The sequence below is a fragment of the Diabrotica virgifera genome, chromosome 3 (assembly GCF_917563875.1).
Source record: "Diabrotica virgifera virgifera chromosome 3, PGI_DIABVI_V3a".
NCBI lineage: Eukaryota > Metazoa > Arthropoda > Insecta > Coleoptera > Chrysomelidae > Diabrotica > Diabrotica virgifera.
This window is the reverse complement of record NC_065445.1, coordinates 9,806,889-9,829,763: the sequence shown is the minus strand read 5'-3', so window position 1 is coordinate 9,829,763 and position 22,875 is coordinate 9,806,889. Positions and strand designations below refer to the sequence as shown.

Genomic DNA, 22,875 nt, shown 5'->3' with positions numbered 1-22,875 from the left:
ATTAAATGGGTAAAAGGATATCTTAAAAAACAACACTTGAAGATTATTCAGTTAAATTTTTATTGAAAAATATTAAAAAATGAAGCAGTTGCGTCATTTTTAAGTAGACGATCCAAAAAAGAAGATCATTTGCGGTGTACACTATATCTTCGGACAGAATCATTTGAAACATATAAACCAAAAAGATTATTTTAATTTAAGAGTTTCTTGCGGTAGTGACGTCGAGTTTTTATGATTATATTGATTTTTAAATTCATGGTATAACTTTAAAGTGAAAAAATCGAAAAAAAAAAAACAAAAAAAAAGTGTTTGGTAAAGAGAAAAATGGTAATATAAACAAAAAAATTATTAAAATAAGCAAAAACTCGACGTCACTACCTAGTAAAATATCTAAAAAAGAAGTGTTCAAAATTTCAGAAAGATCGTTGCATTACTTTTTGAGTTATGATGTACACCGTCTCAAAAAAACATGTTTTTCAGAAAACGCGTTTAAAAAAAGTCAGTTATGTCAAGTTGTCAATAATACTAAGAAAATTTTTGTATACAGGGTGTTTCTTTAATAATTGTCCATATAATAACTGGGTAGCACAAAATACGAAGATTTAACCTAAAACACTTAAATAAAATGTGGTTTCTTACTGATTTACAGGGTGTTTTATCTAAAAATGTTATAATTATTTTTGCTCAGCATTTTAAAACTATTAGACGTATCCTTTTCATACTTGGTAGAAAGTGCGACTACAATACACCCTACTAAATTGTGATAAACAAACGTTTCTAGCTACTACCAGAGGCGTACGACAGGGGATAGTGAATGGTTGACCCTTCTCAAATTCTACGTCACTGGAGGAATTACTATTTTAGTGCCATTTTTAGATTCTACAATACTTTCTACGTAAATAATATACTCTTCATTGGTAACGATAAAGTCATTAGTTTTCGAGATATTTGAAGTTAAATATGAAACGGCACAGTTATTTTGATTAATTTATTATATTATTCATATGAATAAAATTTAAAAATTATTTCTACCCAGTACTTTAAAACTATTTGGCGTATCCTCATCATACTTGGCAGAAAGTGTAGGTACTGTACACCCTACTAAATTAAGATAATTTAACGTTTCTAGCTACTACCAGAGGCGTACGACAGGGATAGTTGCTGGTTGACCCTTCTAAATTCTACGCCACTGACGAAATTTCTATTTTAGTGTAATTTTTTGATTTTCCAACACTTTTTATGTAAATAATATACTTTACATTCGTAACGATACAATGATTAGTTTTCGAGTTATTTGAAATTAAAAATGAAGCGACACAATATATTAATCAGAATAACTGTGTCGTTTCATTTTTAACTTCAAAGATCTCGAAAACTAATAACTTTATCGTTACGAATGAAGAGTATATTATTATCATAGAAAGTATCAGAGAATCCAAAAATTGAACTAAAATAGCAATGTCGCCAGTGGCGTAGAATTTGGAAAGGGTCAACCATTCACTTTCCCCCGTCGTACGCCTCTGGTAATAGCCAGAAACGTTTGTTTAACATAATTTAGCAGTTTGTATAGTGCCTATACTTTCTGCCACATATAAAAAGGATACGTCAAATAGTTTTAAAATGCTGAGCAAAAATAGTTTTTAAATTTTTAGATAAAACACCCTGTAACTCAGTATGGAACCACATTTTATTTAAGTGTTTTAGGTTAAATCTTCTTATTTTGTGCTAAGGTTTCTCCAGTTACCATATGGACAATTATTAATGAAACACCCTGTATATCCATATCTCCGTCAATTTTGCTCGGATTAAGTTGAAATTTTAATGGTATACTCTTGAAAATATTTACAATCGAATAAGCCAATAAAAAAATGAAAAAATAATCAAAAATACTATACCACCCTCCCCCTTAACGTGTCACACCAAAACGTCACGCTTCACGTCAAAATGTCGTTATTCGTCGCGTTTCACGTCAAAACGGCTGGTTCTCCGTAATGATACTGTCGAATTTGTTGTTTTCGAACTTAACATTTTCTTATAGGATTTAACACGGTGCTTGCTACTGGAGTAAGGTTGCTTATATATTGGAATATTAATAAAATTAGCATTTATAATTTTTCCTCGGGTTTCATAATGCAATAACATTTTAAAAAATTATGTAAATATTCCAATAAAATCTCGACACGACCAACTATTGCGATGCGTGTCCTCCTTATCTACTACACTAACATTTCAAAACGTAGATAGTAGATAAATGTTGATAAGACTGAGGTTTTTTTACTTATCACTGTTGTGATTTAATGTGGTGTATTACTTGTGATAAATTTTGTTTGATTTTCAACAATATTGTGTATTAATTCAATGAGTGAGTAGTATTCATTATTGCTGGCGTATAATTAGTATTTATATTCATGTAGTGAACCCGATTCATGTGGGATTAATATGGCTGTCAAAGGGAGCTTACAATCTTTTGTATCTCATAGTGCTATTTTAGTGATTTTTGTATAATTATATCGTCAATGTTTGCAAGAATTTATCATACATATATGGAATCTTATATTTAATGATAATCTCTTTAATTCATTTATTTTTAATCATTTGAGTGCTCGATGTTACACCTATCTCAGATTTTTTGTATTTTTTTATATTATGTATACTTTGAATGTATCTATGTACAATGTTTAAGTCTTATCCACTTCTGTACATCTTATGTCTATTGAAAGTTTTTGGACAAAACCATCTTGAAATTTCAGACATTTTAGAAAAACAAAGATTAAGCTAAAATAAAAGTCAACAAATCAAGTATTCAAGTTTTTTCAGATGTGGAAAATGCTTCTTAACTGCTGTTGACTAGTATTGTTTTTATTTTTAGTATTGACTTACAAAAATGGTCTCGTTTATAGAATAGTTGTTGTTTTTTTTTACTTCAAGGATAATATTATGTGAATTAGATTACTTTGATTCCTGAAAGCTTTCAAGAGGGTGATGAGCGGTGAACAAAACAGTGTTCCTCCCAACCAGACGGTGAACTCGTTTCTCCTCATCTGATTTATCTTTCACAATTATTGTTATGTCTAAAAGATGAAGTAATTTTTCAAAATCACTAGAGGTCAAGTAGGTTCAGTCAATTCCTTTCCTCTATCAATACTCCCAATACCTTTTTAAGGTTTTCTATTATAACTTTTCAACTTTCGAAGGATCTATTGAAATAAAGTCGGGAAATTATAAACTGCTGGTTTTCCATTGTTCCTTTTCTATCGCCACCTGTTCAGATCGCGTATCAACAGTAAGTTCTGTCCAAAGTTGCCTTAATATGCTGAAAGTTTGACACTGACGGTAAAAAGCTGTTTGGAACAGAAACAGAGTCCGCGACAGGGGTCAACTGTCTCAAAAATATGATGATCATTTTTGATTTTTCAACAAGACGGTGTTCCCGCATTATGCTTTACTTTTTCGTCAATATTTAGATCAAAATTTTGCACGGCATGGGATTGGCTGGAGAGGCAGCATCGAATGGCCTCCTTGGTCACCAGATTTGTCTCTTCTGGATTTTTTGTAAAAAAATAAAATCTATAGAACACCATGTATCTTCAGAAGATTTACAAATAAAGTACTAGGCCGAATTTAAAAATTTTAAGATTATTATATATCGGAAATTGCAAGGACCTGAGAGGTTATTCTTACCCTGGCTTAGAGGTGAAAGTAAAGTAATCGAAAATGCCGAACAAATGTGTCTTCCTTTAATCAAAAATTGACATGTTGCTGGGTTTTTCAATAGTGTCGTCGTAGTTCCTGATCATGCCTTTGTTTCGTTTTCTTGTGGCCACCCATTCAGGAACATAGAAAGCGGGTATACTAATAAAAAATACTTTACAGTTGTTTGGGTCCTGTTGGGTTACTCGTTATTACAAGTTTTTTAATTGGTTTTGGTTTTAATAATCAGTAGTTAAAAAACGCTTCAATTAGTTACTTTTCGTTAACTCTTCTAATTGTACAAAAAGCATACCCTACATCTGATATATTTCTAACGCAAGTTTTTCTTTCATTTCAGCATTAAAGAACGAAGCGCGAGCCCTCCCAAGCGCATTATAGACTCCCCGTCTCCCACAAGGGAGCAGAAGGCGCGACAGGCAGTAGCCGAAGCTACGGCCTCTGCGGGGGCCCAGAAGTGGAAAATGCAAATTGCCGGCAGTTCGGGCAATTCCAGGTTCAAAAAGAAGCCCGAAAGAGCGCCTCCTGCTTCTGATTGGCAGTCTGATAGAGACAAACGAGAGCGGGAGCGAGAACGCGATAGAGAGAGGGAAAGAGAGAGAGAACGTGCTAAGAGCTGTAAGTAGTTTTTATTTCGTAGTCAATATTTTATTTGTGTCATACTATACTAAATTTCAGTTAACAGTGCAGGGCATGTTAATAAGGATTTTAGTTGTTAAAGATGTTCAAATTTTATCTACTCGTTCCATAGTAACAGCATTGTTTATATAGGGATAGTTGGTCAGCCCAATAGGAAAATTTGTTTGATTCAAATTGAGACAGTCACCAGATGTCCCCACAATTTCTATCAGGGTCGCAACGTCAAAATGCATTTGGATACGATCCTATTCATAACATCCCAACTCGCATACATATTAAGAAAAATAAATATATGTGGAAGAATATATTTAGAAATTGAATTAATGTGATGCCATACATTATATATATTATAATAGCATGACATCATTAATTCAATTTCTAAATATATTCTTCCATATATATTTATTTTTCTTAATATGTATGCAAGTTAAAGTGTTACGAATAGGATCGTATCCAACTTGGTGTCTATGCATTTTGACGCTGCGATCCTGACAGAAATTGTGTGGACATCTGGTGACTGTCTCAATTTGAATCAAACAAATTTTCCTATTGGGCTGACCAACTATCCCTATATAAACAATGGTAATGGTATATTATTAAAATCACTTTTTCTCTTTTCTCGATTATTAGTTTTCGACATCGCTGTCAACTAATGTTTACATCTCCTGAATTCGGTCTCATTAGAACGTCTCATTCGATGCTTCATGGGTAAATTTTAAAACATCTCTAGAAGGAACTTTAGAATTTTTTGGCTGGTGTCATTTCAACCCTTACTTCAAATATTCGCTTAACTTATGGTACTTAGCGATACTAATATTCTTACTGTACCATTAAAGTCTTCTTTTCCATTAAATATTTGGACCATAAGGAACTCAGAGAAAAGGTTTCAGTGAGACCGACGAAGTATCAAGCAGCCCAGATTCATTAACCCATTAACGCCTAAGTTTTTTTTTATTTAAAAATCTTTACTTTTAGGGTTGATTTGATGAAAATGTTAATAATTTAATCCAAAAAAACAAGTTTTTCGGTTTTCTGTCTTTTTTTTTAATTATATGGTGTTACCATATGGTAATGCTGGGCGCTTAAGGAATTTTTAGGATCGTTGAAACCAAAATTTTTTATTTTTTTTTTAATATTTGAGAATATTTTCATCGTCTGGTGTGGTATCCTATAAAACAATTAACACACAAATCAACATTTAATTTTTTACACATTGTTCGTCAAGATGTTGTACATCTGTCTCCAGCACATCGCCTTCTACTGCTTGATGTAACAAATAGTTGAAGCGATCAAAACGAAGATCTGGCAAGTTCTGTTTATGTAGACTAGGTGTTCCTGTATATAAGGGACGACTTCCATATCTTGAGAGAAGAACTTGGGCCAATTCTCTCCTAAACGATAGCAAGGATATATTTTTTTTATTTTTTTTTTTTTTTATATAAATGCCATGAATTATGGACTGCAACATCCAACAACCATGTTACAATTTGCCAGTACCATTTTTTACTGCACATTGCTACTCGGTAGGTTGAAACACCTTGATCCATCCAGTCGGTACCCCCATATTTTGTTGTATTCAGCAATATAGTGAGGCCGACTTACTTGAATGTGGCCTTTTTCTTTATGAGAAAATCTTTTTACCGTGCCCAATGCTGAACCACCACAACTCGTAGATGCTATTGTAACAACAGTGTTATCTTTCCGTCGCACCAGTAACACTATCGCTTCTGCTAACATAAATACACGACTGAAAAAAAATAAGATTATGACTCCGTAAGCGCCCACCGCAACCATATGGTAACGGCGTACTTTGACTATTCCTACCGAATTCGCTACATTTAATTGTTGATAAAATACAACAATTTATAATAAGTTGGGGTATAATAAACCTTAGTTTTTTTTTTAAATTATGCAAATATAGTTACTAGAAGACTATCAAAAATTGCTTACGCAAAACGGACATCCATCTTTTTCTATAAATTTCAACCACACTGTCATATGATTATCTCTCGACGGTTGAGAAAAGGCTAAAATACGAATCCGTTACGTTTTATGGGTGCCTGAAATATTCCTAGAAACGATAGTTCTCAAAATATGTGGCTGACTAATTCCATGGGCATACCGCAGAATTATTAAAAATCATGTCGTACCATCAATGCAAGACTATCACAACCCAAAAATTACCATTTTTTGTTTTTTATGAATCTGTAATGGTAATGGGTAGTCTAACATAATGCAAGAGTATTATAACTTAACAGTAATATTGTTTAATAATGTCTTATATTAAATTTTGAGTTATAATACTCTTTCATTATGTTAGACTACCCATTACCATTACAGATTCATAAAAAACAAAAAATGGCAATTTTTGAGTTATGGTCTTGCATTGATGGTGCGATGTGTTTTACGTTACCATAAATATAGTAACGCTGGGCGATAATGGGTTAATATGTTCTACACAGTTTTCTGCCATACAGTTTAGTAATATTCTTTGTCTTTGTCATATGCGTCTTTCTGTTTCTTTGCTAGCAAGTTCTGTGTTGCTTTTTCCACTTTTTGTGATTTCGTCAGAACTTCAAAACCTTCCTGCATTTTCACTTTTCAGATTTGACAGCAGCAAATGTTAATTTATGTTTGACATCATTACCCTAAGATGATATTGCCTACCCTACTATGGTAAATTTTCTGAATTTTTAAAAATATAGGCCTGGATACCGTGTACCAAAAAAAGTTGATTAATATGTAGCAAGCTGAAAATTTGTTAATAGCTTAACAGTGTCTAGTCGGACAAACTTTGCTATAAGGGAACACTGGAACAGGGAAAGTTTTTATCGTGGAACAAGTTAAAAATTTGGAATGTCAGACTACGAAAACGTCCCATGTATTTTGTTGAACACAACTTCAATTGATTTGTTACCCTTTTATTAAACTCTCATGCAAAAATCAGACTGCTATTTATCACCTGCCATAATTCCTGTCATTTGACATGTTCTACGTGTATCAGACTTATTAAAATGCCAGTTGGTGATAAATACCAGTCTGATTTTTGCATGAGAGGTTAATGAAAGCGTAACAAATCAATTGGAACTTCTGTCCAACAAAATGCATGGGAAGTTTTTGTAGCCCGACATTCCAAATTTTTAACCTGTTCCACGATTAAAACTTCCCCTGTTCCAGTGTTCCCATACATCAAAGTTTGTCCCACGAGACACTGTTATGCTATTAACAAATTTTCAGCTTGCTATTAATCAACTTTTTTGGTACGCGGGATCCAGGCCTATTAGATTGTGAAGATGATAGACAAACTAGTCTGACATAAAAGTTTGTATGCACAATGAGCATTAATAGATGTGTATACCCTCGTGCGACTTACTCGGGCCAGAGGCCCTCGTGTTTGTAAGCTAGATCGCCCTTAGGCATAAACATCTACTTAATGCCCTTGGTACATAAATAACTATTTCGTATCCTATATAGTAATTATGATTAAAAAACCTCTCTCTTCTAGCTTCTGCCTCTGACGATTCTCCACCACCGAAAAAAATGTCTTTGCCTCCACTTCCTCCAGCTGAGAAGGCCGTTAGTGTGCGCAAGGCCATGGCATTGAAAGAACCGCCACTCAAAAAGCCTGAGTCTCCCAAAAAGTTAAAACTGACTCCAGCTCCACCCTTGCCGAAAATACCGCAGGGACAAGTTGTGCTTGATAAATTTGGAAACTTCAGGCTGATTTCTCCGCCTGAATTGAAAAAGGGAGAAGGAACGAGTTCAGGTAAGTTTTTAGGCGAGATCCTTTCAGTTCGATGTGACTAAACCGTTGTCTTGGTCAATGTATTGAGCTTTTTTTGTTTTTACTGCAACGGGGTGATCGTATTAGGTTGTTACAGTATTAGAATTATTCAACAGTCAGCGAAAATTCAACAAAAAATTATGAGTTGTCATTTAAGGCACGTGTATCGGATCCAGATAATCTTTTGCCAATGTTTGTGTCAATTATTATCTGTCATCTGTCATTTGTCCATGCCAGCATAACTGTATCTCTTATTGTCATTGGAAAAGTTATATATAGAATCATCTAAAGAATCTACATATTTATTTTATCTTTAAAGATGACAGTTGTTTGTCCATTGTTAGCTGTCTTTTCATTTGTCAATGACTTCGGTATACGTCTGAAAAATTAATCAAAAAAATTATGTGTTATCTTTTAAGAGTTTATTGCATTCAGATAATGTGGCAATGCTTTTGTCACCTGTCATTTATATGTGTCATTGTTACTTCAATTACATATTACAATTTTATCAAGCTTCTGTCATGAAATTTGTCCATTGTCTACATACGATGTTGGACCTAGAGTATTCAATAAGAAAATTGTATAGAAGTTGTGATTTGAAATACCAAAAAAGCGTTAAGTAGTTGTTTGTAACACCCTAATACGATATTTTTCAGATTAGGAATCCAAAAATTTCTATAAACATGAACTTAGTAGGCATGTGTAACAAATTCAAATAATCTATTGCCAATGCTTTTTTGTCCACGTGGCAAATGGATCCCGATAAAAAAAATTCGATAGGCTCATATAAAATACAGAATTCGGTAGGCTCGTATCAATCTAACAACACTCTTGTATGACAGACATCTGTGGCTCTGAAAGTAGCAACTAGATATAGGCTAGAGGTCCTAGATATGTGAATGCACAGAAGAATATTACGGGTACCGTAGTCAGAAAAACAATCAGTCCTACAAGGGGCTAATACTATTCGGGAACTCATCAACAATAAAACGAAAAATTTCCTATCTTGGTCACATTTTTCAACATATCCAATATCTTCGAACTACCAACAACAGGACAAGATGAATTGGTACAAAGCAAGCATCCTGATGGAGAACATTTGCGACTGAACTGTAGAGAAATATTCAACAGAATGATTCAGTCTCATTGACCAACATCAGGGAGACAGAAACAAGGCACATAAAAAAGAACATACATGTAAAACATGTTCCGCTGGTGTGTGTGTTGACGGAAACAATTATATAAAATAATATTAATTAAAACGCAAACAATTGTCAATAATATACTTATTAATTTTTGGGTAAACAAGCGTGCTTCGTTTATTATCTCGTAAGGGTTTTGTTGTTTTAGCCAGGGTGTGTCTGAACCGTGCACCTGCTTTGTCGATACTGCGAGACCACCACACTCTATTATATCACCATGCTTGCGGTTTTACAATATGGCTAGAAAGACAATATGTAAACTACTACATCTGCGTTTTAAAAGATGAGAACCTTTCTGTATTTTAAGAAGTTGACATAAAGAGCGTGGCAATCTGGCCTCGAAATCTATTAGTGTTTCCTTGAAAAAAACATTAATTTTATACAATCTGCTTAGGGATACATTTCGTTTCTTAAACTTAACGGCCCTTATTAGCATATGGTTTGTACATTAAATGTGAATTTTAAATGACTAATGTTATTTCGTTTTGAGAAAAGTTATTAAAAATTTAGCAAAAATAGTAATTAAAGTGTATCGCTATAATATTATATTCTAATACTCTTTTGGCAGTGTTTTTGTGAACTATGCTATCTGCCAGTATTACTTCAGCTTTTACCCGTATTGGATAGAACATATATAAAAATTGGATCATCATCAATAGCTAGTCCATCGTCAGATGTAAGCTTTTTTTGGTGTGTCCATTCGTAACCAGTGATATGCTTGGTGTCGTCAGTCCATCTGGTTTGAGGTCTGCCTTGACATTCTCTTATTTGCTCTTGGTCGCCATTCATCCGTTCACTTCGTCCAATGGTTGTCTTCCATTCTTTCCATGTGTCCTCTCCAGTTCCATTTTAATATGACAATCGTTGGATAATCTGTTACTTTTGATCGTCATATTTCTTCAGTAGATATTGAGCATATTGTTGAGCATTCTCCGTCCCATGAAGTTTGTGGTCTATGTTCTTAAATTTCCATGTTTCAGTTCCTTATGTTACGACGGTAATACATACGGATCGAAAGTACTAAAAAAACAAAAAAATCGATAAAACAAAAATGCCTCAAGAATCTACATATTGCCTTTGTCAATTGTTCATGTCTTACGTTTGACTTGACTGCACAAAGATCAAATGACTTTCACATTGTTACTGGTAATATTAAAACTTGTTAATTTTTGGATTGTTAATCTGGAAATTGTAGATACTGTTTTTTTTAAGTATAAAGTTCTGTTAATAAAAGAAATAGCATATCAAATATATACACGTAAAGAAATTTCTTGATTTCTTCGTTTATTTGTAGCACTTTTTCAGCAATCAATAACGCCAAAAACTATATTTATAGTATTTCGTATAAATGTTAATAAAACATAAGGGTAAAGAACAATGAATATGGAGGAAGAACAAAATTTTTCATTTGCCATCCTAGAAGACAAATTTTCTATTTAACATCTACTAATCATACATTTTGAAGAAGAATATTAGCATGTTTGTGTTATTTTGGAAACAAATCATGTTTACCAGGGCCAAACAAAATGTTACAACGTTTTTTATAATTACCATATGACATACCTGACAAAAGTCTAAAGTTCCAAGTAAAAAACCCAGGAAAAATGCATAGATTATAGAAGATTCATAGGTAAATACGATCAAATCAAAATTATGTAAATTCTGGATTCTTTTGTATATACTGTTACTGTCATTTCTTCTACAATGTAAATAATTTATATTTTTTGGTGAAAATTTGATTCTTGCCAAATATTTATAGCAATATTATGATTGCAATGGAGTAGCAAACATCAGATTTATTTTAATTCAAAAGGATCAAGCTCATACTTGTGAAAAACATACATATTCATAAGTGCATAAATCAGGTTGTGGTGAATCTGTTAAAATTGATAATAAATTGTATATATCTGAGATTTTGTGTGTTATGTATACTGTATTATGTTAGTAATAGAAGAGGTTTATAACTCTAAATCAAAAATGGTCCAAACTTGTGAATATGAAAAGATGTCTAGCACCAAAGAAAGCAAATAAATCATACAAGCTGCAGAAACGGTGCTTTAAGGCAACAGGGTAAAATATTGTCGCTTTTATATATTGGTCCTTCTAGCCGGAAAAATCCATGCTGTAATAACAGGATCTGTTACTGGTTTTGGCTCCGTTCTATTTTACCTGCTGCAGGAATTCTTTAACAACTTCAACTTCTTTCACTCTCTTTATAATATTAGTTGTTTGACTGGACTTTGGTGACATACTTCTGGATACCTACGTTTTTCCAGTTGGAATCTGAATAATTAATTGATTGATTGGGATAGAGTTACTGATGCTTCTTACATCTATGTGCGCTTGTGTTTATCTTTCGTTTACTCTTGATATCAGGACCACAGAAAACACAAATGGTTGTAAAAACTGGCAATGAAAAGCAATATTTAAAAAATTGATTGACTAGATTGGTCAATGTCAACAGAACATTAAGTAGATCCGTAGTAACCTATGGTTGTGAGACCTGGGTAATGACAAAAAAAGATAAAGCGCAACAAGACATTTGAGATAAAGATAGTATGAAAAGTATATGGCCGAGTGCAAGAGGAACACGCCACATGGAGAATCAATAGGAACGACGAGATTAATGAATTACATGAAGGGCGCGGTATTGTGTAATTTGTTAGGTGTTAGAGACTTCCATGGCTGGAACATATCCAGAAGAAGATACATACTCAACAAAAAAAAAAATATTACAATGGAAACACAGAGGAAGACGAAAAAAAGGAAGGCCCAGAATGAGATGGTTGGATCACTTGGATGACAACCTGAAAACTATGAATGCAAGAATATGGAGAAGAGCACAAGAGAGGTTTGAATGGAAGGCAAAAACCCACCCAGGGTTATACTCTGGGCTAATTAGAAAAATACAAGGAAAAGTTATTTACCAGCAATTTTATTGGTGGAACCGAATCTTGTGATTGTATATATTAATAATATAGGTATGCAAAGTCCGCAGATAGTGTGCTACTTTTTTTATAAACAAAATGGCGCCCAAAAATCGTGTTTTTTTCAATTTTTGCTCTATAATTCCAAAAATTTTAACTTTACGCCAAAAACACCCAAATAAAAATTCACCGTAATTAAATTCTGCATAGAGACGTGTTTTTCCCGATTTACTTCGACGAAAACTTTCCCCGGAAAATGCGGGTTTTTCCAACAAAATCTTTAATTTTCAACTAAAATTTTAGATAAGTAATTGTTTATTAATAACTAAATAACTTGGTAATATAAAAGCTCTTTTCGTATAGATTATAATTCCAGAAGCTGATGGAAATTGAATAAACAGTTTAGGAACAATTGAATTGTTAATTAAAAATTTACGGTCGCTATAATAACCACAATAATTACGATACATAAGAATAACTATGATTTTTTTATAAACAGAGACTGTACCTATCTAATGTACTATACAGAATTGAAATTTTACTATTTAGCGGCCTCAGGAATATTTTAAAATTATAAACAATTTTTTGGCTTATAAACAAATAGAATATCTCGGGAAATATTAAATTAAATTAAATCATAAAAACGGTATTGGAAAAAAAGCGACAGGACGCTTCTTTTAATAGAAAAAGCGTTTAATTGTGATGAGTTGTTCCTGAGATACAACCGGTCAAAGTTGACCGGCATTTACGGCAAAGATATAAACAATAGGATCATAATTTTCGAACCATCACCTTTTATTTTTGTCCTCTTTCTTCGCACCAATATTTTCATATCTTTAAAATATTCATAACATATTATTATAATAAAAATTATCGATATTACTAGTGAAAATTGCCAAAAATAGCAAAATTCCAATCAAAAATTAGGTTGGAGAAAATGTAATCTGAATGTTCAAAATCGGTATACGTTAAAAAAATGCATTTTCTCGGCTTCCCATGGAGCAATTTTCTTCATTCTTCTTTTGTTCCCAAGTAACTCGAGTAGAGCCATCTAACTAACGCATTATTAAATGTCAAAGTTGCTTTTGTTTCGTTATAATAAATTAATTTATTTATTTTAACAAAAATTTTTATTTTGTTTAAATAAAGATTGTTTAAATAATTATAATACAACTTTCACATGAGAATATTTGTATTTTTAACGTTAAAAGGTACACTTGTAGTAAGTTTATCTAAAAAAAGGCTACAACTGAAAAAAATATGTAGTTTTTTTCCTTATAAATAAATTAATCTATTATAACAAAACAAAAGCAAGTTTGACATTTAATAATGCGTTAGTTAGATGGCTCTACTCGAGATACTTGGGAACAAAAAAAGAATGAAGAAAATTGCTCCATGGGAAACCGAGAAAATGCATTTTTTAACGTATACCGACTTTGAACTTTCAGATTACATTTTCTCCAACGTAATTTTTGATGGAATTTTGCTATTTTTGGCAATTTTCACTCGTAATATCGATAGTTTTTATTATGATAATATATATTATGAGATGAGTATTTTAAAGATATGAAATGAAAATTGGTATGGAGAAAAGGGACAAAAATAAAAAGGTGATACATAGTTTGAAAATTATGATCCTATTGTTTATATCTTTGCCGTACATGACGGTCAACTTTGACCGGTTGTATCTCAGGAACCACTCATCACAATTAAACGCTTTTTCTTTTAAAAGAAGCGTCCTGCCGCTTTTTTTTTTCAATACCGTTTTCATGATTTAATTTAATATTTCCCGAGATATTCTATGTCTTTTTATACAAAAATCATAGTTATTCTTATGTATTATAATTATTGTGGTTATTATAGCGACCGTAAATTTTTAATTAACAATTCAATTGTTGCTAAACTGTTCATTCAATTTCCATCGGCTTCTGGAATTATAATCTATACGAAAAGAGCTTTTATATTACCAAGTTATTTAATTATTGATGAACAATTACTTATCTAAAATTTTAGTTGAAAATTAAAGATTTTGTTGGAGAAACCCGCATTTTCGGGGGAAAATTTTCGTCGAAGTAAATCGGGAAAACACGTCTATGCAGAATTTAATTATGAATTTTTATTCGGGTGTTTTTAGCGTAAAGTTAAAATCTTTGGAGTTATAGAGCAAAAATTGAAAAAAACACGATTTTCGGGCGCCATTTTGTTTATAAAAAAAGTAGCACACTATCTGCCGACTTTGCATACCTATATTATTAATATTTTATTGGTGGAACCGAATCTTGTGATTGTATATATTAATAATATAGGTATGCAAAGTCCGCAGATAGTGTGCTACTTTTTTTATAAACAAAATGGCGCCCGAAAATCGTGTTTTTTTCAATTTTTGCTCTATAATTCCAAAAATTTTAACTTTACGCCAAAAACACCCAAATAAAAATTCACCGTAATTAAATTCTGCATAGAGACGTGTTTTTCCCGATTTACTTCGACGAAAACTTTCCCCGGAAAATGCGGGTTTTTCCAACAAAATCTTTAACTTTCAACTAAAATTTTAGATAAGTAATTGTTTATTAATAACTAAATAACTTGGTAATATAAAAGCTCTTTTCGTATAGATTATAATTCCAGAAGCTGATGGAAATTGAATAAACAGTTTAGGAACAATTGAATTGTTAATTAAAAATTTACGGTCGCTATAATAACCACAATAATTACGATACATAAGAATAACTATGATTTTTTTATAAACAGAGACTGTACCTATCTAATGTACTATACAGAATTGAAATTTTACTATTTAGCGGCCTCAGGAATATTTTAAAATTATAAACAATTTTTTGGCTTATAAACAAATAGAATATCTCGGGAAATATTCGGGCATATACAATTAAAAGATTCGATTCCAGCAATAAAATTGCTGGTAAATAACTTTTCGCAAAAATAGCCTATTCTCCGATAATCTGCCCAGACTCCAGACTATTATGATGCCAAAAGTGAAGAGGTCGCCGACGAAAATTTTAAACTGTAAACTTTTTACATTGGTCCTTCTAATCTATAAATTCATGCTGTAAGATTTGGTACTGCTTTTGACTGTTTTTCTATACTTCAGGGAATAATGAACGCTTGGAACGCTTCAGCTTTCTTCGTCCTTTCATAATTGGTTGATTGTTTGGATGGATGGTCTCTGATAAAAGATTTGTGGAAACTTATGATTCATAGTTATAATTTTTTGCGGCTATGCGTGTTCTAACAATAGATTAGCGACAAGATCATAGGAAGCTGACTACATTTAGAAAGGAATAAGCAGTTTCGTCACAAAGTATAAATTTTAATGCCTCGCTGTTTAAAATTTTTTGTACATAAATAAAGTTAAACTTATTGAAATTAGCTAGTTAATTAAGCAAAATTGCGAGCAGTGGAACAAAGTATACAATGGTAAATATGAACGAACAATTTGATATATTCACAAAGTATCATCATGTGTTACAAAGAAGAAAACACTTATAGACAAGGCGGAAACGGCGGGTTCGTTGGGAAAAATATTCCCATGAGATATTTTTGCATAATCACATTCGTGAGACGTCCCAGAATAAGGTTTAAGAAGTCGCCCACGTGAAAAGTGGGCCAATTTAAAAAAAAAAATTTTTAATCAAATTGCAAAAATCGATATTTTTGGCCCGAACTAATTTTTTTTAGGTTTTTTGGGCCATTCTGGACAAAGAAGGTCTCTTATAATTTTTCTCTAAAGTTGATCTTTTTCGAGTTATAAGCAATTTAAAATTTGAAAAACGCGAAAATGGCCATTTTTAAGACTTAATAACTCGGTTAAAAATTATTATGAAAGTCAGAAAGCGACTAAATCAAAGTTTAAAGTCTCCGCTACATGATCCTGAAGAAATTAATTTACTACTAAGCTGTTATTTTGAATTAAAAACAATGAGCGGTTAGATCGTATTGACGCGGTTGTAAATGTGAGTGCGAGCAAGATGCACAATTGGACTGCTGGAATGGCTTCTCTCTCGCACTCAGCATTTACAGTGGCCGCACACATGCATGGCGCTTATTATTTTTATTTAAAAATAACAGCTTAGTAATAAAATAATGACAAAAATTTCTTCAGGATCTTGTAGGGGGGGCTTTAAACTTTGATTTAGTCATATATTGACTTTCATAATAATAACTTTTAACCGAGTTATTATATTAAGCCTTGAAAATCGTCCTTTTTCGTTTTTTTCAATTTTAAATTGCTTATAAGTCGAAAACGATCAACTTTAGAGAAAAATTATAAGAGATCTTTTTTGTTCAGAATGGTCCAAAAAATTAAAGAAAGAATTGTTCGGGCCAAAAATATTGATTCTTGCAATTTGATTAAAAAAAAATTGTTAAAAAAAAATTGGCCCACTTTTCACGTGGGCGACTTCTTGAACCTTATTCTGGGATGTCTCACGAATGTGATTATGCAAAAAAATCTCATGGGAATATTTTTCCCTTCGAACCCGCCGTTTTCGCCTTGTCTATTACCTCTTTGGTTGAAATGTGTTAAGCGGGGAAGAAGAGTCCTGCCTTAGCGTAGTGATGCCAAGCGACGCCGATCTTGTACCTGCCAATAATGAGCTACTTAATTAACCAGCTAATTTCAAGAAATGACTTTATTCAATTTAAACTTTATTTGAACTTCATATTTCGAGCCGGATCTGTAATCAATTTTTGCTTTATTTAATAATTTTAACTTCATTTTAGTTTAATATTTGCATTCAATGCAATCTGTCCTCGGAGAAATATATATTTTTAATTCAATTTATGTCCAAATTTATACAATGCAATACCAAACATTCTCAGATACATGTAAACAAAATCTCAGCTATCGTTTCGTAAATATTAACCAAATTGTTATTTTTTTGTTAGGTCGCCGCCCACCGGAGCCCCCAGGTCGCCCGCGCAGCGACAGCCGCTCGCCGAAACGCCGCAGTCGCAGCCGTTCCAGATCGTCGAGCGGATCGCGATCTCGCTCGCGGTCTCGCTCTCGAAGCTACCGCTCGCGATCGCGCAGCTACTACAGCAGGTCGCGATCGCGCAGCGGCTCCTACTACTCACGCAGTCGCAGCCGCTCGCGCAGTTACTCCGGAGACCGGCGCAGGTACAACCGCAGAGGCGGCTTCAGAGGCAGGCATCTCAACGACAGGGGCACGTACTACAAACCGAGGTTCCAAACGCCAAGGCATAACGGTCAAAGAGGTAGAGGTTATTATAATAATAATCGGGATTCCAGGTATGGCGATAGAGACTATCGAGGCAGAGGCAGACCGTACGGGTTCCAAAATAGAGGTAATCGAAGACAACAGCGCGGTAGATATGGTTCTAGAGGAGGGGGAGGATACAGAGATTATAGGGATCGCAGGTATGTATAAATTAAATAGTTTTTAAACATATATCTATTATTTAGACGAGCGACTATTATTTAGACGAGCGACCCCAAATTAACAAAAAAAATGGCTTTACGTTATGTACAGCTCCTGGAGCGAACCATGGCTGGTGAGAGAAACCCTGTCTCTGTAAAGGTTAGGTGGGTGTACGACCGACGAGCGCGTCTGTAATCGGCCATGGTTCGCGTGGGCACGCTCCTAATCAAATTTCAACATTTTGTTGTGGTAGGTTGCTCCATTCTTCAATATCAGCTATTTTCTTGTGGAATTTTTGTAATTACCTATTTTTAATGGGAAATAAGCCACAATTATACTAAAAAAATTATGCTAAATGAAACCAATTGTGTCGCAAATTCCTCGGTAGAATGCAGTAGGATGTGGTTACCCATACTGAAAGAAGAAGTCAATAGAAAGAAAATACCACGATTAGTAAGTCATAACGTATCGAGTTGGTACAAATTTTATATTTTAGTATTACTTATTGTATATCTATGTATTATTAATATTATTTATAATTTAAAATAACATATTATGTACAATGTACATATTAAGGTCAGAATTTGGTATTAGTTCTGAGAGTAAAGTAAAGTAAGACCTAATACTTACGATGTCGGGATATTATCACGAGGTTTTTCTCGTGATTTACTATGGAATCTCTAACGCGAGAATTTTACTGTCACCGTTGCATGTGGTTGTCTGTTTAAAGACAGATCACATGCTATGATTTTTTTGTGACGGATATTCTTGAGTTGGGGTTAATTCCATGTAATCGAATGAACTATCTTTCAGTAAAGTCGTCCCATGAACGCAACTCATAAATATTGGCAATATCATTTTAAAGTCTTCTACTTTAAAATGTATAATATAGGGTAGGTGGGGGCAAAGGTACGCATTTTCTAAATTTTCAGCTCTAGTGAATCTCCTAATGCTTGAATTTGCACAGAGTATAGATGAAAGTGAAATCAATACATTTTGTAATCATACTAGGCAAATGGAAATTCTTCAATATTATTTTTGTAGTGTTGATAACTTTTTGAAAAAAAAATGTAAATGCATACTTTTGTGGATTTGAGACATTTTGCAATTGAGACAAAATTAGCTGATAGAATATCAAGCTCAACTTGATATTCACTTTGAAGATTGACTTAAAACATGCATTTGCCAAGTCTACCTCACTGGGGGGCAAAGGTACGCACTGCGAACGTTTGCCCCATTTCAATGTTCGCAGCGCGTACCTTTGCCCCATTTGTGTGAGTACTTTTGCCCCATCCAGCAACCAATAATATATCTAACCTCAATATGAAACTATGCACATATGAACTTCAAACTGTCATGTAGAAGAAGACTTCTAACAAATAAACTTTCAACATGCCTAACCAATAATAATCTGAATTTGAAAGATTAAGAATTAGAATCAATCAATTTTTAAGAAAAATTAGATCAAAAGGTACAAAAATAATATTTATCTCATTTTTGTTGTTGTGTTCGCCCTGATTGCGCCAAAGTTTCTCATCCAATGCTGCTGAGTAGTACAGACATATGCCACAAGATGTTGTCGCCAACATATAAGAAGTTACTGAAAAATGTAAGTGCATACCTTTGCCCTGTGCATACTTTTGCCCCCACCTACCCTATGTCTGGATTGCCGATATAAATGAGTCAGATTAAATAAATTATTAGAAGAATTTTTTACTAAGCAACAACATTTTTGTTTATTTCATTAGTATTTTTTGTATTTTGACAACGGCATCCGATTTGGACGTCGAAACGTTAATACAATAATCTCTTAGTAAAACAGTGGCTTATTTCCCATTAAAAATAGTTTATATTTTTATATTGTCGTAATTAAAATTTAAAAAATTAGTGTTTACACTCACATGTTGAGTCATTATGGCAATTAGAGTTGCACAATACGTTAGACCTTTTACACTTACATAATTTTGAAGAGCATTTCATATTGCAGTAGCATTTTATAAATCCTTGTCCTCCTAATTTAGAATATTTTGTACTAATTTCTGTTAGCGTCTAGAGACAGCTTAACGTCTGGAACATCTTCGAAATTAAGAAAATTCTCATTGAATTCTCTTATTTGATTTCTTGAAAAAGTGTGTTTATTGTTCCGTATTTCGTACCAACTCTATATAAACCGTCAATTCCTTTATCTTGTATGATACCCAAAATATTTCAATCATCTCCTCGGATTTCGAGCGTCTCCAATAAAGGAAATGCGATTGAAGGTCTTTATGCCCATGCTAATGCTATGAAATAATTAAGTGAAAAAAAAATTCCTCTAATTTCGATCGGAAAAACTGTAACAATACCTAACCTCAGCTTTGATAGAGCCAAAGGAGATGCTCGAAATATTTTGGTAGTCATACAAGATAAAACAATTGACGGTTTATATAGAGTTGGTACGAAATACGGAACAATAAACACACTTTTTCCAAGAAATCAAATAAGAGAATGCAAAGAGAATTTTCCTAATTTCAAAGATGTTCCAGACGTTAAGCTGTCTCTAAAAGAAATTAGTACAAAAGATTCTAAATTTGGAGGACAAGGCTTTATAAAATGCTACTGCAATAAGAAATGCTCTTCAAAATTACATAAGTGTAAAATATCTAACGTATTGTGCATTTCTAAATGCCATAATGCCTCAACATGTGAGAATAAATACTAATTTTTTTATTTTAATTACGATAATATAAAAGTAATAAACATTAAAATCAAAAAATGACGTTTTACTAAACCTAATCTAACAAATTACGACATTTTAATGGCTGATCGGGGTTTGACTAGTCAAACCCCGATTTCATAAAATTAAATTTCGACCTTTGCCTGACCAACTTAGTCTCTTCTAGGTTTGACTAGTCAAAGGCCGAAACTGTAATTTATTTCGGGCTTTGACTAAGACCGTCAGTCAGACCTGAGGATTGCCTAGTCAAACCTAGGAGTGCCTGAAATACTTAATTCATGTTTTATCGAAAGTCTCAATGTCAACCCTCTTATTGTTCCAGATATTCAAGAAGCAGATCCCGCGACCGCGATCACAGCAGGTCATACAGTCAGAGCAACTCAGACGCCTCTCCTCCATCGAAACGAGACAGGTCTTCTCCTCCATCCGAGAAAGAAAAGATCAACAAGTATTCTGACGGAGACGCGCCCATCCAGCATGAAGGACCGCTTTCTGAGGGCGAGGACAGGGACGATTACATCAGCACCGATACCAGCAAGTTGATCGATAGGGAAATCGGTGGTAAATGGGCTGATAAAGAAGCTGACACTAGTAAGGAGGAAGCCAAAGAGAGTGGGCAAGGGAATACTGTGGAAGTAAAGGAGTAAAGAGGTTTGTCCATTTCCATTACGGTTTATCATCGACTGTCTTATTCATAAAATTGTATTTACAATTCTTATTCCTTTCAGGTGGACTTTCTTTTAAGTCGTTAAAGAAGATTTGTTTTAAGTGTTTGCTATGTAATATAATTTTTTCATAATATAGAAATAAAGGTTAATTGTACACGATCTTTCTTTTATATATTATACCATACAGCGATGTCAATCGAAAGTCCTTATATGCCAGTCAATGGGAGCAAGAATAGGATATTACCTCCGAATTCTATCCTACTGCATGGATTTTAATGAAATTTTGGGCCTAGTCTCTACTTACCTCCTAATTCAAAGTCTATCCTATGCTGATGTGTGCTTTTATCTTGGTGGTGGTTCTCACTCTTTCTTAGGGGCGAAAAATTTTTTGGTTAAAATTACCACGGAATTCGCTAGAGAACCTAATTCTAAGTAAAAACTGTTCTATTTTTTTTTTGAAAACTCAATACTTTTTGAAATATTCGTGGTTGAAAATTGGCCATTTTCATTGAAACATAATACCTTTCCGAACGGTTTTTTTGAATACCTTAAAAACTATGCATCTAACTATAAAAACCATATTAAACATTTTTGTAGGTTATAAAAAAAAACAAAGAGACACTTGCCTTCTTATTTGCCAAAAAGAGATATGGTAGGTGGAAATAGTTTGTTTTTTGGTACATTCTCAAATTGGTGTATTCAACTTGAAATAACAGAGAAACGGTCGATTTTAGGTGTATAATGCTACTAATACCTTTTATAGTGCTTGAAAATACCTATAAATATGAGCTATATTAAAGGTCCATTCCATTAAAACTAAGCCAGATATGCTGCAAACAAAATTGATAACTAATGTATTTTAAGAAAAAATGAGAAGTAATTTTAACCCCATCAAAATGTAAATGCATCGTTTTCCTTCCACAATACCTTTTATTATAGTGTTATTTCTATGTTCAAAAAATTGGACAGGTTTAAAATAAATGGTTTAAAAAAAGATCAAATTATAGAGCGCATTTTTAAATTTTCTTAAAAATCTTCCTTTTTCTCCATGTAACTTGAAAATGATAAGAAATACAGTAATGAAAAATAAAAAGGAAGTTTTTATCTGAAAAAGCCCGACATTTTTGTGTGGTATCTTTTTTTTCATATCTCTTATTTTTCGAGTTACATGGAGGAAAAGGAAGATTTTTAAGAAAATTTAAAAATGCGCTCTATAATTTGATCTTATTTTTTTTAAACCATTTATTCTAATCCAGTCCAACTTTTTGAACATAGTAATACATAACACTATAATAAAAAGTATTGTAGAAGGAAAACGATGTATTTAAAGTCTGATGGATGAGGGGTTAAATATACTTCTCATTTCTTCTTAAAATACACTAGTCATCAACTTTTTTGCAGAATATCTCGCTTAGTTTGAATGTAATCGACATTTAGTATTGCTCATTTTAAAGCTCTACAAAAGTTATTAGTATCATTATACACCTAAAAATAGACAGTTTCTGTTATTTCAAGTTAAATACACCGATTTGAGCATGCAGCAAAAAAACAAACTCTTCTTACCTATCATCATATCCCTCTTTGTATTTTAACTAGAAGATTTATGAAGGAACGAATCTCTTTGTTTTTTTATAACCTACAGAAATATTTTATATAGTTTTTTTGTTAGATGCATAGTTTTTAAGGTATTCGCAAAAATCCGTCCGAAAAGGTGTCACTTTTCAATGAAAATGGCCAATTTTCAACCACAAATAACTCAAAAAGTATTGAGTTTTCAAAAAATAATTATAGAACAGTTTTTGCTTAAAATTAGGTTCTCTAGGCTCTTCCGT

The 22,875-nt window shown here is 32.9% G+C and overlaps 1 protein-coding gene across 4 annotated transcripts in view; it reads left to right on the top strand.

Moving 5' to 3' along the window:
• The window catches only part of LOC114324398 (tetratricopeptide repeat protein 14 homolog), a 51,487-nt gene extending 30,285 nt beyond the window's left edge, over positions 1-21,202 (top strand). For 3 of the 4 annotated variants that reach the window (XM_028272246.2, XM_028272254.2, XM_028272230.2), the window contains 4 exons: positions 4,049-4,326; positions 7,853-8,113; positions 17,166-17,658; positions 20,698-21,202. In XM_028272246.2, the coding sequence (XP_028128047.2) occupies positions 4,049-4,326; positions 7,853-8,113; positions 17,166-17,658; positions 20,698-21,022 (1,357 nt within the window). In that variant the 3' untranslated portion in view covers positions 21,023-21,202. The remainder of the gene's footprint in view (positions 1-4,048; positions 4,327-7,852; positions 8,114-17,165; positions 17,659-20,697) is intronic. The other variant, XM_028272237.2, reaches the window with a different exon arrangement.
• The last annotated feature ends 1,673 nt before the right edge of the window (positions 21,203-22,875 follow it).